The 18,605-nt window shown below is 34.2% G+C and overlaps 2 protein-coding genes across 2 annotated transcripts; one reads left to right on the top strand and one right to left on the bottom strand.

The window, feature by feature from the left end:
- The first annotated feature begins 2,066 nt into the window (after window positions 1–2,066).
- Window positions 2,067–6,681, top strand: LOC143617226 (flowering locus K homology domain-like). The gene is made up of 6 exons (XM_077089854.1): window positions 2,067–2,437; window positions 3,356–3,602; window positions 4,477–4,625; window positions 4,703–4,981; window positions 5,697–5,891; window positions 6,320–6,681. The coding sequence occupies exons 1-6, from the start codon at window positions 2,072–2,074 to the stop codon at window positions 6,494–6,496; spliced, it is 1,413 nt and encodes a 470-aa protein (XP_076945969.1). The 5' UTR covers window positions 2,067–2,071; the 3' UTR covers window positions 6,497–6,681.
- A 357-nt stretch (window positions 6,682–7,038) lies between these two features.
- On the bottom strand, window positions 7,039–9,920 carry LOC143617227 (iron-sulfur protein required for NADH dehydrogenase, mitochondrial-like). Its single transcript, XM_077089855.1, has 8 exons — window positions 9,825–9,920; window positions 9,582–9,726; window positions 9,382–9,504; window positions 9,185–9,282; window positions 8,658–8,784; window positions 8,336–8,421; window positions 7,380–7,505; window positions 7,039–7,290 (listed from the first exon to the last, which is right to left on the bottom strand). Exons 1-8 carry the CDS (start codon window positions 9,843–9,845, stop codon window positions 7,117–7,119), a joined length of 900 nt encoding a protein of 299 aa, XP_076945970.1. The 5' UTR covers window positions 9,846–9,920; the 3' UTR covers window positions 7,039–7,116.
- Between the last annotated feature and the right edge of the window lie 8,685 nt (window positions 9,921–18,605).

The following is an 18,605-nucleotide window of genomic DNA, read 5'->3' as shown; positions in this document are numbered from 1 at the left end:
TTTCCATTCATTATGCAGGTATTGTAGATGACCCGCGGTGTCTTCTGAGGAAGTCCCAAACGATCCGCGGGTATCACCAATGATCCGCGGATGTCTTACGAGGGATCCTTGAGTAATCTGCGAGTATTAATTGGCGGGCATATGAGGCTTTTTGCTACCCTCCTCTATAGGTACGAAACAAACTGATACAGACTAAGTTTCCGACGCATCCCAACCATAACACACAAGTTTAAAACAACTAGTTGGGATTATTAGTGAAAAGAGAGGTTAATTTTCAATTAACCACAATACTAAAAAGACTAAACTATTGAGGACTTCGTAAGCATGGTGGACATACTAACTATACTTAAGATCATTCCTGATAGCTTCTTTATCTCTGTTTCTATAATTAAATTAAAAACACTACAAATTTTCTATTATATACAATTAAATAATTTTTTTACATATTTATCATTATCTTCTCTCCCTACTCCACTCATAACCACCTTCAAATATATAGATGTTGAATAGTGTTCCTCCAAGTTTATTCATAATTTACTCATCTTACCAAAATTTTCTCTCATACACTCATAACCACTTATAATAATCTAAAAAATTTAAAGAACCCTATCACATAATTATTGAAGAGTTGCCAAGAATCAGGGCTGGCTCAACGTCCTCGAAGGCCTAAAACTTACTAAAATGTTGAGGCATTTTTCTTTTATTTTCTTTATGCGTATAGTGCTAGAGAGTATACAAGAACTATAAGATATGAATGATATGCATTGATAATATATATGGAGCAATCCTTATTAGCTTGTGGCCTATCAATGAATTACTAGTTCTAGAAGAACTCTAATTTCAAAATCTCATAATATATAACTCTGATTTAAAATTGAGACCCTCTAAATGTAGAGGCCAAAAACCATGGTCTCATTTAGCTTACCCACGAGACGGCCCTGCCGGGAATACTCTAATAATAACCTCAAGTGACGGGGTAAAATTGATAAAAGTGATAATTGTAGGTACCTATGATAAAAGTTATCCGTAGATAAATCGCTATTCTTTGTTTCTTCTCTACATACTCTCACAGCCAGCCGCCTCTCTCCCGCTCAATCGATTCCGAAATCGAATTCACTCGTAAGTCCACCACTAATTATCCAATACGCTTTACGTACGAATCCGTATATTGTTATCGATACTTCTTCCTCTTTAATTGTTGGCGATTTTGTATGTCAATTACGGAATTACCTGTTGTTATTATGTTATCCCCATTTTTTCCGTTGATTTGTTCAATTTGTTAGATCTAGACCTTGAATTCATTACTATGCTCTTGTGTGTTGATGAATTGTTGTGGTTTTTGGCTTAGGGTTTGTGTAATTGTTTGTAAAATTGCAAACCCTAGCTTTTTAGGGTTTTAGAGAATTTGTGCCTTTAGGTTTAGGGTTTGTTTGTTACAGTTTGTAATCTGGTTTTTAGTTAACGGATATGCGTTCTTCCACATTGTAGCACTAGGACTGCAAACGTACCTGAACCCGAACCTGATGTTCAGTGAACCTTTCGAAGGAAGTTAGTTTATGTTTGTTTATTTAGTAATCATGAACCAAATTATCTGTTCATTTAGTTAAACGAACAAGCATGAACAGGACTCGGTTTCGTTACGTTCGTTTATGTGTTTGTTAGTTTACGTTGTTTTAAATTTGTTTTTTATATATTTATTTAAACCATTTAGGCATATTGCAATTTTGTCTAGTTTTATGAAATTATATTATCACCGATTATACACGAACTAAAACAAACACGAACATGCTCGATTTTTTAATGAACGGACATGAACAAGATAGTCCTGTTTGTTTAACTGTTTGTGTTTATTTGTTTGTTCTTTTAAAAGTATACTAACACAAACATGCTCTGTTTGTGTTCGTTTGGGAGCTAAGTAGCACTTGTTACCTTTGTTATTTCTTATTAACTAATCTAAAATTAATTATTTTAGGTTTTTGGTCTATTTTTAAATAATATTTTGATGCATTGTCTTATGACAATCTTAAAGGACACGAGCTAAACTGATTTCACTTGTTTTTTTTTATAGAACATGTCAGAAGATAACACTAATATACATGACACTGAGGCGTTGACTGAGAACTCAGTTCCAGTTGAAGTTCAAGTTCCAGAGAATGAATATGTGGAAGAACATGGTGATGAAGCAGTAGAGCCTCAAGAAAATGATGAAGAAGAACAAGGTGGTGCTGAGGTGGCGGAGGGTGGTCCTGCTGCAGAAGGTGTTGTGGAACAGAAATGGCCAGGGTGGCCCGGAGAGAATGTTTTCAGGATACTGGTTCCCGCACATAAAGTCGGTGGTATCATTGGTCGTAAGGGAGAATACATAAAGAAAACTTGTGAAGAAACTCGGGCTCGCATTAAGATTCTTGATGGTCCTCCTGGTACTAATGAAAGAGCTGTAAGTTTCTCACATATTATGTTTGGTTATTGCATTTATAGATTTTTATATTATTTGTTGATTGATTTGTTTTATTTTGTGAATCTATGTGTGATATATGTCTACTAACAAAAGAATGTATCATAACAAAAGGAAGATATAATTATTAACTATAAGAAACTGAGATATAAAGAGTTTAAAATGTAACACAGTAACAGCTAAAAAGAAAACATGAAATTGATGAAGATTAAAATTTACAACTATTAACATCTAACAAAAATAAGGTTAAATATAGGTAAAAGGTTTATGTTATCCCAATAACTTAAATGAATGTGTGCAGGTTTTTTTTCATTTTAAAGGCAACATTACAATTGTCAAAGTGGCTCCATTTAGAAGAGCCCAAGATCCAGATTGCAGGTAACTTCAGAACTGGATGGATTGATGTCTTGCCACTTGTTAATAGTCAAACAAGTAAACAAGTCAAACAAGTTAACAAAACCCAAAAATCTTATCTACAATAAGAAGAAGAAATGTAGAGAGAGACTAGAAATAGAGTATGTAGATAGTGAGAGAACAATAATCTTATTTGTTATTATTATATTAAATTACAAGATTAGTTTTTGTGAGAGTAAAATGACTAAACTACCTTCATGTGCAACACACGTGACTGGATTTAACAGATAAATTTAATGTCCGTTAGATCAAATGACAAATAGCGTGGCAACAACATTAACAGTAAGGATAATTCCTATTATTTTTTTAGTTGAAGGATGAAAGGTAAATTTGCTATATACCTAAAGGACGAAAACTGTAATTTACTCTATACTAAGTAATATTCTATAAAAGTTATTAATGTTTATTCTTGATGCAACAATGTGACTTTAATAAATATTTTGTGATACGAAGTTATTAGTAAATAATTAAATGTTTCTTTGGTAGGTGTTGATATCTGCAAAAGAAGAACCGGAGGTTCCTATATCTCCTGCAATGGATGGTTTGTTGAAGGTTCATCAACGAGTCCTTGATGCTGACAAGGATTCTGCTCATGGCCCCCCTGGTGGGCCTGCTTCTATTTCTACAAGGCTACTTGTAGCGGGTGCACAAGGTGGAAGCTTGATAGGGAAGCAGGGTGCCACTATAAAGACCATCCAAGATTCTTCAAATTGTAAAATTCGGGTTGTTGGAGGTGATGAAAGATTATTCTTTTTTAATCTTCAAACTGTTATAAAAGCTTGTAGCTTGGCTCGAAAAAGCTACGTTGTTTACGAGCCCAACCCAGGGTTGGCTCGGCTCGTGGCTTGCTTAATAATTGGCTTGTGGCTTGCCCGATTGGCTTGTTTAAATTAAACCCAATTTTTTATTTTATAAATAATAACATATAAATTATAAATATATTGAAAAGAAAAAACAAAAATAATACATGTTATTTGAATCTGTTTTTTGATCTTTAAAAAATTGCAAAAAAACAAAAAACAAAAATAATGTTAAAATCTTTTTTTAAAATTTTATTGTGTGTATGCGATTTTTTTTGTCTTCTATATATACATGTGTGCAGGAAAAAAAAATTAAGTAATCTTTTTAACGTGTTGGCTTGCAAGCGACAAGCTGGCTGGAGCTCGATTTTTCATGTCATTCAAATTAAAAAATCTAAAAAGCTAACATGTCAGCTCAACAAGGCGTGAGTTGGCTTGAGGTTTTTACGTGCTGAGCTTGAGCTAGACTTTCTAGTTTGTTAAAATAAATGGGCAAGGCTGAGCTCCATCTTTTAAGTTGGAGCTCGATTCCAACTTGCTTTGGTTCGGCTCGTTTACAGTCTTATTCTTGCCTACAGTGACCCACATACTCCTAACTGGGTTAAGTAGGATATTATTCTTCAACGTATCAAATATTTAAACTCACAAAAAAGTAGCAAAATAAGAAAAGTCATCAAAGTGTAATTTTTAATACATAATACTCTCTTAAACCAATGACTTCAAAAATTTAGATTATCACTGAACAATAGTAATCACATTTGAAATATTAACTTATTGATATGGTTTAAATTTTATTTAATTTTGCAGAAAACCTCCCAGTTTTTGCACTACCTGATGACAGTGTTGTTGAGATACAAGGGGACCCAACTGGTGTGCACACGGCTTTGGAACTAATTGCAACTCATTTAAGAAAATTTTTAGTTGATCGGAGCGTTATCAGTATATTTGAGTCGCAAGTAAGTATTATTTCTAAGTGATAAAACAACCTCGTTTATCTTATTAAAAGACTATAAGTTTGTTTGCCGTTCGACAGATGCAAAATGCTCGTCCAAATCAAGAGATGCCACCTCACCAACCTTGGGGTGCTCCATCACCTCAAGGTTTCCTAGGTGGTGGCCCTAGTTTTGGGCCAAATTTTGGACCCAATCAGTTTATGCCACCTCAGCACCAGTTTGACAACTACTATCCACGAGCAGACTTGCCTCCACCAATGGATAAACAGCCTCGTCAGGGTCCTCCTTATGGTAGGGATCCAACCACCGGACCGCCTCACTCTTCAACCGTGCAGCCACAACAGTCGATGGTTACAAAGGTATTATTTATGTAAAATTAGGGTTTTATTATCTTATAGAACGGGTGATTATTTTAGTCATAGTTAATTGTAAACGAACCGAGTGAACACAAATGTAGCGTATTCATGTTTATTTGTTTGTTTACTTAAACTTTAAGCAAATCGAACAAACACGATTAGAGCTTGTTTATATTCGTTTGTTTCTTTAAACGAACCGGATGAAAACAAATGGAGCTTTGCGTGTTTGGTTGTTTACCTTACACCGAACAAGGGTTTCGTTTGTTAAGAAAATGAATGTGTTTGTGTTTATTTATGTTTGTTCGTTAACAGTATAAATGAATGGATCAAAAACGTTAATGAAGAGCCTAATCGAGCTATAAATAAATTAAGGTAAATGTGAACAACAATGTGTTGGGCCTAGAATGTTATAAAATCTAGAATAAACTATAATGGGCTTAAATATAGAAATGCTTATATTAACAAACGTATACAAACGAACACAAATAAACGTAAAACAACGAACAGAAATGGACGTTCCCGAACATAAGTGAACGAACGTGTCTGCCTGTTTGTTTATAGAAACTAAATGAACAAATCTTTTTGTTTTTGTTGATTCCTATATTTAATAAACGAACTTTCTGCCAAACGGTTTACTGATCGTTTGTTTCGTTTACAGGCTTACATAGCTTTCAAATTATGTTGATTACATATACTGATGTATGATGTTTTCTTTTAGGTCTCACAAAACATGCAAATCCCTCTTTCCTATGCTGATGCTGTAATCGGTACCTCGGGGACTAATATTAGTTATATAAGACGGGCCAGTGGGGCCACCATTGCAATACAAGAAACACGGGGCGTTCCTGATGAAATGACAGTTGAGATTAACGGGTCAGCGTCACAAGTTCAGACAGCCCAGCAGTTGATACAGGTATTATTTCATAGTTCATTTAGTGGATCAAAATGGTCAATTTTTCATACGGTTGAATTGGTTCAAATGGGCTTGACTGGAAGTAGATTTTTTTACTTAAAATATTGTTTTTATTATAAAAGTGAGATAGGAAAAAGTGAAAAACTACTTTTTTTTAAATTATAATTTTGCAGTTCGAGTGACTTGTTGCTCGTTTGGCTCGCTAAAGAAAACATAAAATATGAAATTATAACAAACATATTCAGGTCTAATAGGATGCATGGGTCGCATTTTGGCTTGAATATTTATATGGGGATTTTTTTGTTTCAAATAATAAATTTGGGCTAGTTTCTATTTGTTTTTTTTTGTTTCCCAACCGTTAAATTTTATAACTATTGTCCGAAGATTTTCTATTTGATTGATTACTAATAATATATTTTTTTTTCCAGAATTTTGTTGCTGAAGCTGCAACTGCGGCACAAAATGCTACCGTAGCACCACCTGCTCAAGGCGGCTATAACGCTCCTTATCCTGGCGGTTACCAATCTCAACCGCCTCCTGCCACTCACGCACCGCCTGCTGCTGAGTATGGTGGAGCTGTGTACGGAGGGAATTACGGGTATTGAAGTGTGTTTTGAGTGAAATGCTCTTACGCAATTTTCTTTATGAATGGAGGTAGCAAGGGTAATGCTGTAACAAGAAATAGTTCGTTATTAAAACATACTGGCTTGTTTGGCCTTTCGTTTTTTAAATCTTAGTTTGTGCTGTCTTTTGGATTATGTTTTGAGAAAACGACACTTTTTATTAAACTTCCAAATGGGACCTTTATGTTATTTTTGAGAGAATAATTTGCCAAGTGAAGAACTTACAAAGTTACTATCAACATAATAATCAACTTTATAAATCTGATAGTTAAACGTAATAAATGAGTTTGGTGTAGTTAGTTTTGTTGCGGTTGGTTTAGGAATGAGTTATAACTAAAACAGAGGCAAAGCTGAATCGTCAGCTAGTATGATTTTGGTTTCAGTTGATTGTTTTTTTGTTCACTTTCATTGTAGACTTGGTATGCAGAGAACATGACATCAAAAATCCGCCAAACTGACTTGGTTAAAATTTGACCTACATTTTTGAACTTGAAAACTCTTGCGTCATCGTCATACTTTAACCGATATGAAGGAAGCAAAAAATGCATTACAACAAGGTATGACAATGCTAGTAACAGAGATGAAAGAAAGGAAAATTTCATTTATAGGGTAATAACAGATCTAAAGTGTTGGTCATCTGCTGCTAATTCACGGAGTCTGCTAATAACTTTGTGAGCTACATCACAATATGCTTTTGAAACCGCAGAATTCGGCTGAGATACAACTACGGGAACACCTTCATCGGACCCGCTTCTGATCTCTTCCTCTAGTGGTATCTACATCCATAATGACAACTAATTAGTAAAAAGTTAAAAACACATAAGCTGGTCAACACGATTGAGTTGGTCAAAGGGTTAAAACACACTTCACCAACAAATCCCAGCCCCATTTCTTCGGCTGTTTTACGCGCTCTGCCTTTTCCAAAAATGTAAGAAGGGTTGCTGCAATGTGGACATTTGAAGTAGCTCATGTTCTCTATCAGTCCCAATATCTGCAAAATAAACAAATTTAATACTACTTTTTTTTGTGATTAAATGTATTATACATACATAAGGTGAGGTTTCCTCAACGAACACTAAATTATTGCGAGAAAAAAACATCGTTTAACTTTTTTTCGAAATTTTATACAAATGTCTATTATATACTAACTAATTTGTTCGTATTTTTTTTATTTTCAAAGTTTACTTACACAAGTGTAGGCTTCTAAATAAATAAAATTTATTCATCTTTGTTTTTGAATTTCATTATCATATCATCATCATCATCATCATCATCGTACTCAGTATATCCCACCAATAGCAAAGCTATGGTAGGGTCTGAGGAGGGTAAGATGTAGACAGCCTTACCTCTACCCCATGGGGATAGAGAGGCTGCTTCCGGTGAGACCCCCGGCTCGATAGTAGTTTTGCATCAAGCCTTGGACATATTACATAAGGCACATAGCACTCAATCATCGGGACGCCGGCTGATTGGTGCATGTACCCTTGTCTTTCGGCTATCAACGCCACCACATGATGCCTGATTAACCTTCCATCACTTTTAACGTTATTTTCACAAAATTAGTAAAATAACGTCAAAATTAGTGCAATTTTACTTTTGCCCACCCGAGGGTTCACACATATATACATTATATGCGCGCACCGCAAGCAGGGCACTTTGAATTTCATTATATTTAAAAAAATTAAGATTGAAAAAATAAATGATTTTTTCTTTTCTAGTTCTCACGAAAAACTGTTTTTTTGCCCAGAACCCTCCCCTATATATACGTATGCATGTATTATGTTTGTATATAGCGCGAAAAGACATGAAAATTATCATTACAGGAACAGAGACTTTGGAGAACATTTTGACTCCTCTTCGAGCATCCATTAACGCAACATCTTGAGGAGTTGATACAATCAATGCTCCTGCCACCAAACAACAAATGATAACATGTTAACGACTTAAACCTTTAAAAATGCACGTTGAAGGAAATCTGTGGATTAGTATATGGATATTTGGAACATATAAAAGAGCAGTATTCTATCTGATATGGTATATTGAATATCACCATAGTCATTAACACTTGTTGCGTTCTACATTAACATGTTTAAGTCCATAAACAAATTAGTTATTCATTTATATATATTTTTACATCGTATACCTGATAATTGCAACCTCTGTGACATAGAGATCTGAGCATCACCAGTACCAGGTGGCATATCCACCACGAGAATATCTAACTGACCCCAGTCGACTCCTCTCGTCAATTGTTCAAGAGCTTTCATCACCTGTAAACAAGGCTTATAAGTTATAACTTAACGGTAACACTTTTGACCATTTATCTATAAATGGCCTGGTTTAGGTTTAACTTTTATCACCAACCCCTCCCAATCTAACCTGAACAAATTATTAATAGTAGGGGTGTAAACAAGCAAGCCACTCATGAGCTACTAATTGAGACCTAGCCTATAAATAACTTGTTTTGAAAAACTAGCCAAGTGGCTCATAAAATACTTGAGATTGGCTCGCTAAAAGCTCAAACTGAGCCCGAGGTTCACTTATCAAGCTCAAGCAGGCTCGCGAGCCTAATATTCATACAAGTATTAAATATACTAACTGTTATTATATATAAATATAAAATGATTATATGAAAACTGCACACACACACACACACACACACACACACACCATAGGACCTCTCCAGACAATCGGAGCATCTTTGTCGACAAGTGATCCCATTGATATACATTTCACTCCATGGTTTTCAATCGGAATCATTTTGTTTCCTAAAAAGAACACATTACGTTAACATAATTGGTAACGGAGGGCAAACAAGTCATTTTGATGCTCTAAGAACATTGAAATATCATTATCATGATCATCACCTTCGCTTACTTGAGGCTTCCCATCTAGTTTCATCATTGTAGGAATTGATGGCCCATACACGTCAGCATCCAGCAATCCAATGCGAAGCTGACACGTATTAGCCAATGAAACAGCCAAGTTGACTGCAAATAAAAATGAGTCAAAATTAGGGCTTTGTTAAACGAAGATCTTAATAACAGTACAAAATGAAATCAGTTACCGGCGGTGGTGGACTTGCCGACACCGCCTTTGCCGGAGGCGACGGCTATAATATCTTTCACGCCTTCTATTTTCAGATTATTATTATTAATATTCGCACCAGCAGCAGCAGCAGCAGCATAGGCTCTGAAAGCTCCGAGCTTTTTCTTTATTATTAGAACAAAAAAAGAACAAATTGTTGTTAAACGAAAATCGAGTGAGAAATTATTATTATTAAATGATTAAGGGGTAGAAGGTAGCTTACATTGATGATGAATCGATTCATGGGTGTTCTGAATTTGATTGATTTAAGATTAATTGGGAATATTAAGCAGCTTCCTTGGGGATGGAGAACCCAGAAACTTTTAATAAAATAACTCAAAAAGATAGAGACAGAGGAACAAGTTTTATCTCACTGCACTATCGTAACTACGGACGAGTGGCCACATACATTGACCTTAGATGAGGGTTTTCCCCGGATCGAAAATGATAGAGTATCCCAATGTAAATTGGGCGAGTTTAGCTAGTAGCTCATGTGAAGGATTAGTTGATCGTTTAAAAAGTATAACATATATCATTGAATTGTGGGATAATTATATAGCATCTATCTGACAAAACCCGTCAGTCGGTATCGGCGAGATTTGCTATGATGACATGTATTGGGTTATAGCATTAGAGCTAAACAAAAAAAAAGTTTGTCAAGACAAAAATACAAGAAATTAACATATTTAAAAAAAACAACACGTTACAGTGGGGAGTTACAAACAGGTTCAAACCAACGGGTAAAACCAATCTTCATGGTTATTTTTCTTTGAGTTCACCGCGAACAGGTTCAAACTCAACATTATCCACGGATTTAAAGTCAAATGTTTTTATGACTAATTCAAATAAATCATAGGAATGTCCAATGAGTTTGAAGTTTACACCATATTTATTTCCATCACTAGCGCTACGCAAAAGAACATCAAGTTTCTCTTTGTCAACTGCTCTTAACAAATCGGGTTTCAAAAAAGGTATCAATTTGGTCTCGACATCACTTTTATCCAAATAACATCTACCCTTATCGACCTCAAAATTGGTGTGTTTTTTTTTTTTTAATTTTCATTTTTGAATTAATTATCATCATCTCCATGACTTGATCTTAAAATATGTGTATGTGTAATGAATATCTAAATGAATACCGACTTCTTTATACTATACACTTAGATTTCTGGCTTTCTACATGCATGAATACATTTGGTATTTATTGTTGTGGATTACAAAATATTAAACGAATATTACGTTTTGTTATCAATAATCATGACATTAGTTTAATGTATACACTTAACATGTATTTTTTTATTAATTATTTATTAGGTTGTGTTGAATTTCCCAGCCCCGTATGCATTCAAGACAACTATAAAGAGTTTAGTATAACAAAACTGTATTAATTGACTCTTTTGTGTGTTTCTTGACACGTGCAAGGACTTTTATATATCAAAATTATGTTGAGACAATTTTGCGTAAAAAATAGGAAAGGGTGTTTATTTTTTATGATATTAACCATAAAATTCGTTGATCTCAATATTGTATGATCGTTAGTGACTCCGGAACATTTGACTAGGTGCAGGGCCGGCTCAACATCTTTGGAGACCTAAAACTAATTAAAATGTTGTGACATTTTTATTTTCTTTTCTTTATGCGTATAGCGCTAGAGAGTATAGAAGAATTATAGAATATAGATGATATGCCGTGATAATGAATATGAAGCAATCATCCTTAGCTTGTGACTCATCATCGAGTTACTAAATCCAAAAGAACACTACTTTCAAAATCTCCTAATACATAACTCTTATTTAAAATGGAGGCCCTATAAATCTGGAGGCCTAAAGCCATTACCTCATTTAGCTTACCCATGAGATGGCCCTGATTAGGTGTATTTATAGACTTAAAACTTAGAATAAAAAGTCAGTAATGACTAATGACTGTGTTCATCATAGAGCTTTTCTGTCTATTATTACTCAGTAGTAGTACTGTTGAATGTTTAGTGTAGAACTGTAGGTTATTGACATCCAACACATTACAGAGTAAAGAGCTAAGGTAGGTCCTAAAGCTTCTAAGTTTCCATAACATAATCCACACATTTCGTAACTTCACTTTAAACAATGTTTTGTAATATAGTTGGTGTTTTGTCACATCTATTACATAGAGATTTGAGTCAAACTATGTTATGCATGCATGGACTTTGTTGGTGATATTAGTGTCACCAAGCTATTTTGGTTAATGGTAATTTACTTATGAACTAGATGAGAAATCACAATATATATTGGTACAATTTAGGAGTGAACTATACACTTGAGCAACAATATTTTGGTACCAACGAATCTATATGGTAGTTATGGGGGTTCCAAGGGTAGCAACATTGACATTTTGATAGAAACTTGGTTCCTAAATGTCGATAGCTACTGAAGGTAAGCTGCGATGACAACTTAGTTCAATCAGTAGCAACATTGTCATCTTGTACTTTAGTAACACCTTAGAACTTAGGTGGCTATTGAGTTTGCTCCCAAATGGAGTTACTGATAACGATGTAACTGCAATGTTAACACCCAATGCCATAGCTCTTTATGAAACGTTGCGATGTTTCACACCAACCCATGAAATTTTCAATACCTATATAAGGAAATTATATGGTCTATATAAGCAAATTTGGGTTTCTGGACTAAAAATCCATCGAACTCGTGCGTGCCCGCACGTCCAACTCCGATAACCGCGGAGCCCGCGTGAGACAGTTTTTGAATTCGTTTTTGAATGAGACAGTTTTTGAATTCGTTTTTGATTATGATTATTGCGATTCAGTTTCAATTCTTTTTTATAATGGTCATTAGATGAATATAATTATTTAATATTCTTTAATGGTCATAAATAAGAATTGATTATATGGTTATGACTCTTGGTTATAAATACCATGACTAGATTCTAGTCAAGACACACCAACTCAAAAACACACTTCATCTTCTTCCTACTGCAACAGCATTATTTTCGTTTCTGATGCAGTTTTGGAAGCGATCAATGGCTCGAGAGACTCATGATTATTCAAAGAAGATAAAACGAACCAAAGATTCAAGAACAATGTTCTTTTTAATATAAAACTTAATCAAAAACTCCTCAAACAGTAAAACCTAATAACCCTATTTATACTAAATAAAGAAAAGATAAAATAGGAAATTCAAATTTAAATAATTAATAAAAGATTTGATCTTCATCTCTCTTCCCGCATCATATGATACCAACTGATGCAGTTTTGGAAGTGATCAATGGCTCGAGAGACACATGATTATTCAAAGACGATAAAACGAATCAAAGTTTCAAGAACAATGTTGTTTTTAATATAAAACTTAATCAAAAACTCCTCAAACAGTAAAACCTAATAGCCCTATTTATACTAAATAAAGAAAAGATAAGATAGGAAATTCAAATTTAAATAACTAATAAAAGATTTGATCTTCATCTCTCTTCCCGCATCAGTTTCAGGCAAGTGTCCGAGTCCGGCAGAGCACCGATTCTGTTTCGAACCGGAGTACTCTAGGAACAGACTTAGAATCTGTTTAAGGGAATTGTGTTAAACACCAGCCCGATTTACTGTGTCGATTATTTCTTATTTCTTTATTTTCAGGTTATTATTAATACAAGATTTCCAACAAATTTCACATAAAATAACTTCTCGTTCATTGATAGAAACTATTTGTCTTAGATCTATTATTGACTCATTAAAGCATTCTCAACCCGTTCCCCATCCATATATCTATAATTACACTAAAAAACACTACATTTCTTTATTCTGTTCAATTAAATAATATTTTTTATACATTTATCATTACTATTTTATCTTTCCTCTACTCACAACCAATTTAACAAATATTAAAAAATAAATAGGGGCAAACAATGTTTCCTCAAATTTACAAAAAAATCACTAAATTTCTCTCTCCATCCTATAATTTGCAAATTTCCCTTATATAATTATAGGGGATGAGATGAGAATGCTCTTATACATGCAAAATACCATGTTTTGAGAGCGAAACTGACCACCAGTTACTACACTCCACGCTTTTGTTCCCATCATGAATGTCTCAAAATATTTAACACCATAAACACACATACACGTAGTCTATAGAACAATATGCCACAACGCTACATGGCATGCCATGATCTCATAAAAGGAACATTACAAGTATGATTGTTAGATTAACTCATTAGATATTGCATCAATATCAAGATGTAAGGAGCATGCTCTTTTACATTAAATAGTAAGATACCATACACAAAAATAGTAGCTCTAGAAATTATATATCATAAAAACAAATTAAATTGTTAGAACTTCAATCACTTCATCAATCAAAGAAAACAAACTGAAGCAGTGATCCGTATCCCTCAAGTAACCAATTATATGATCTAAATGAATCACAATTAGTATCCTAACTAACAATGGTATTTTCGAAATTATATACAATCTTGTCGCCTAGATTAGGTATCCTTGCATATATATAACAGCCACACCATGTGACAAAGTCATCCCGGTATAATCTTTCCTGGAATAGAATACATACATTTTGAACGTACACACAAATGATAAAACATGTAAAAAGTAAATAAAGAAATATGTAGGTACTAGGTATATAAATACCTGTTCTCGTCTCTTCAGCCCCACAACTTTTGCACCTGCTAAATACTTTGAGTAAGCATACATCCAAAAAAATAAAGCAAAATCGTACATAAAACTTTAAAAGTAAGCTTGATCATATGACATATATTTTGTATAAAAGGTCATCCTTATTGAATTCTATGTATTTAAATAAAATAAAAAAATATACCAAAATAGGCATTTGGACCTAAGATTATGCAGAAATAGGTATCGACTTTAACTAATCAGACAATACTAAATAAAGCAAGAACGGTTAAAAGGACTAGGTCACAAAAATTATTAGAAAGTGCAATGGGGTCCAGAAAACAGCCAACAAAAAAACTACATGCATAAAAAGCTTGCGGCTAAATTTCAGCTGTCTACTAAAAGCATGGGAGTTACGTTAAGCACCGTCTACTTTAATCAAGGGGTAAATTCCAGCTGCTTGCTTTTAGCGGGGCCAAAATTCGGCCGCTTGCTAAAAGCAGGTGCTAAATTTTAGCCTCGTATGCTAAAAGCAAGAGGTGAATTCCAATTGCTGGAATTTAGTGTGGCTAAATTTCAGCTGTTTGCTAAAATCAGGGCTAAATTCCAGCTGCTTGCTAAAAGCAGTGGGCTACATTTCAGCCGCCTGCTAAAAGTGAGATTTAAATATCAACATGTGATTCATCCATTTGAGGAGTGAAGTATGATGAACACTTAGAGCCTTTTTAATTCCATGAGCTTTTAATGCTTGCTCAACCGCCTTGTCTACCGCTTTTTGAAAGGAGTTTGAACTGGGCGGTGCTTGTGGACTTGCAGCAGCCTTGAATGCAGAGTTCTGTATTGGATGAGCGGAAAACATCTTAACCCATCAACTAGATGAATAGTGGGATTGCTTGGCTAAGAAAAGTTGTACCGACTCCAGACCCAGTAGACTAGTATGATTCAGAGAACTTATATGGTTACCCAATATGAGTTTGTCATTCATTTTAAATGACTTGATGGTGGATGTCAAATCATAAAGAGAAGTGATTTGTAGGTTAGTTGTTTTCTTGATGGTGATCACACTACAGTTCCAAGTGTAAGGCAATGATTTCAACAACTTGTCACTGATTTCAATCTGATCATAGTCAATGCCGACACTCTTCATTTTGGTGATCAATGTTTCAAACCTATGAATAAGATTTCCAACTGTTTCTCCTTTTACATGGTTGAACATAGGCAATTCACCATTCAACATGGCTTTCTTGTTGTTCCTCATCTCCACATTCCCTCCTAACTTGTTAACCAGGACATCCCATAAGCCTTTAGCTGTGGTGTGTTCCCTCAAAGTTTGAGCAATTTCGAGTGAAAGACACAGACTTAGAACACCATAGGCCTTTTGATCATCACTTAACATTTTTCTATCATCACCATTATAGGCCGTCACAGGGGAACTAGTCCATCAGCAGTACAGCGGTAGGAATATGAGGATCAGTTTCAATAGCTCTAAGAAGAGCATAATAAGTTATTCTTATGTAATTCTTGAAACGCCATTCGAATTCTTCAAAGTTATTATCCCTTAAGCAACTTAGTAGGTTTGTTGGTGGTCCTGGCCTCATTCTCAAAGAATATGAAGTTCTTGATCTCCTCATTCTCAATAGTCATTATACAAATCAAGTCTTAAGTTCAAACTGTTCACAAACTAGTTCTGTTGAAGGCTTTAAGTACAAACCATTCGAATTGGAAATAATTAGAATAGAATTCAAAAACGAATCAAATAGGATTTCAATCGAATCGAATATGAAATTGAATCGAATCGAATTGAAAAAGCAATCGAATCGAATTTTTGTATTCGACTCGAATGGTTTTAAAAATTTGATCAGATCTAGTTTTAGATAGTACGGATTGTACTTTTTGCACGTCTTGTCACACCCCGACCAAAGACGGCGGAACATGCCGGGGTGCAACCGATTTCCCAAATACACAAGACACTATTTAAAGTGACAATATTTAATTAACTCATTTTATTTTCAACGTATCAATAAACAACACATCTCGTCCACACAAACAAGTTGAATACAAGTAGCAATTATATTGTTCGTTTTACTAATATCCTAATAGTCTTGGTAACGTTGTCGTCAAGTCCTCAAGTCAACAAAAGTCAAACCTTTAACATTTCATAAAATAAAGTTTGTCAACACAAAGGTTGGTGAGCAATTCATAAGTTTGAGCATATAAGTACATAGTAATAAAAAGCCACAAAACTTGTATACGAAACAATAAATAAAAGCTATAAACTTAAATAAATAGTTATCGCTAAACAAGTTAGCGACACTTAGCTATAAGGGGATGCCAAATAGTCTAGGATTTTATAGTTATCGTTAATTGCATTACGTTAACGACACCTTGCCATGAGGGGTTGCCAAATGGTCTAGGATTTATAGTTCCACCATCCAAAAGCGATAAACACATAGACATTTAAGCATAGAACACCAAATCGAGCAATTATTCAAGTAAAGTATACAATCACGTTTGTGGGTTTAAATATTCAAGTAGATAAAGCATTTAGTTTGATAAGTATGAAATGTCACCCCAAAACGAAAAATGGAAAAAGGGGTATGAAAGTACTCACCTCGATTGATGAACCGAGAAATAAATAGATAAATAAATGAAGCTCGAACGGTAAACGAACAGATCCGACTTGAAACGATAAACACCTTAGCTAAAATAAATAATGTAATATATATTATTGAACTTGAAACCATAATGAAACTATATTGGAAACATTGAACGAGAAGGTTCGGTTGTTAGTCGGGTTACCGGTTAATTTGTTAATGATTAGGGACTCGTACTTAATTGATAATTTAAAATAAAATATTATTATTTTATTGGGCTTTTAAATAACTAAACCAATACCAAAATAGAAACAAGACGGGCTTAATTTAAGAGTTCGGTTTTATAAAAAATGAATAGGTAATAAAGTTTATAATAATATTATTAATGATAAGATAGTAATGATAATAATAATTCTAAAAAGATATGTTATATATATACATATAGTATATAAGATAATAATAATAACAATAACTATTTCTAATAATACTAATATAGTATAATAATTATAACAATAATTATTATTAATAATACTAATATTAATATTTATAAAATAGAAATCTTGTATTAATTATAATGTTGTTGATAAAAATGTTAATAATAATAAATAATATTGATAGTAAATGATGATATCATACCCGATGTTGGTTAGATTTCTAAACGAGTTCACAAAATAACTATAATGATATTATTGCTAATAATTAACGATAATAATATGATTTTAATAGATAATGATAATATGATCTTTAATAATATTAATAACAACTTAAATATTTATAATAATAATAATAATATTATCAATTAATAAATATAATAGTAAGTTATATGTAATAATACTAATATTAATCTTTATATATTGATATTAATACTATTAGTAACAATAAATTTGTTAAGTATAAAATTTATATCAAAACCGGTCTAGGATGAGTCGCGAACCTGAGGCCTCTAATTTATTAACTAACGTACAACCCAAAACGAAAGCAAGATGACGATTGTTAATTTAACCCATAAGAACTTAATATATCTATTACCCGACTACTCATCTTTTCCCCAAATCAAACAAATTCCATACCAAACCAACTCGTTTCAAAGTATATAACCAAGTATATAAAACCGGTTATTAACGAATTTAAATCCGATAATCGATATACGAAAAACTAGTAACACTAAAACCCGAAATTACTTTACCTATAAAACGAGTATATACTCGTGGCTCTACACCGGGAAGAACCTGAGCTAAACCCACCGGAGACGAGGGCAGCGGCAAGGGAGAGAGAGAAACGGAGGGAGAGAGAGTCGGAGAGGGAGAGAAACAGAGAGAGAACCGAGGGACGGAGAGAGTACAACACGGCGGCCGGAGTGCCGTCGCGGCTTCCCGCCGGAATCTGGGTTCGCCGGAAAAACGCAAGCAAGGGGAAAAGGGGGCTGCCGGAACGCGAGGGGGAAAGGAGGGTGCAGCCAGAGGTGCGGGTTTGCTGGGCTTCGGCTGCCGGAGAAACCAAGAAAGGGAGGAGGGAAGTGGTGGTGGTGGAGAACGGGGAAGAGGGTGGCCGGAGGTCGGTGTCAGATGTCGCCGGAAGTTCCGAGGTCGCCGGAAATCGGCGCCGGAACAAATGGAAGAGATAGAGAGCGGCTGTAGTTGTTTGTTTAGGTTTAGGGTTAGTTTATTTTTAAGTTATTTATATATGCATCAAATATTTTCAAAACTGGCCCCTCAAGTTTCAATCGTTGTTTAACACGAGTTTAAAGGTTTCTGAAGTTTATAACGAGTTTACGAAAATCCGTTTGAACCTCTTATGTTTTCTTAAC

Source organism: Bidens hawaiensis, unplaced genomic scaffold (assembly GCF_021521415.1).
Source record: "Bidens hawaiensis isolate Kalapana, Puna unplaced genomic scaffold, B.hawaiensis_p1.1 tig00053142_1, whole genome shotgun sequence".
NCBI lineage: Eukaryota > Viridiplantae > Streptophyta > Magnoliopsida > Asterales > Asteraceae > Bidens > Bidens hawaiensis.
Note: the sequence above shows the minus strand (reverse complement) of the source record. Positions and strands in the feature narration are given on the sequence as shown.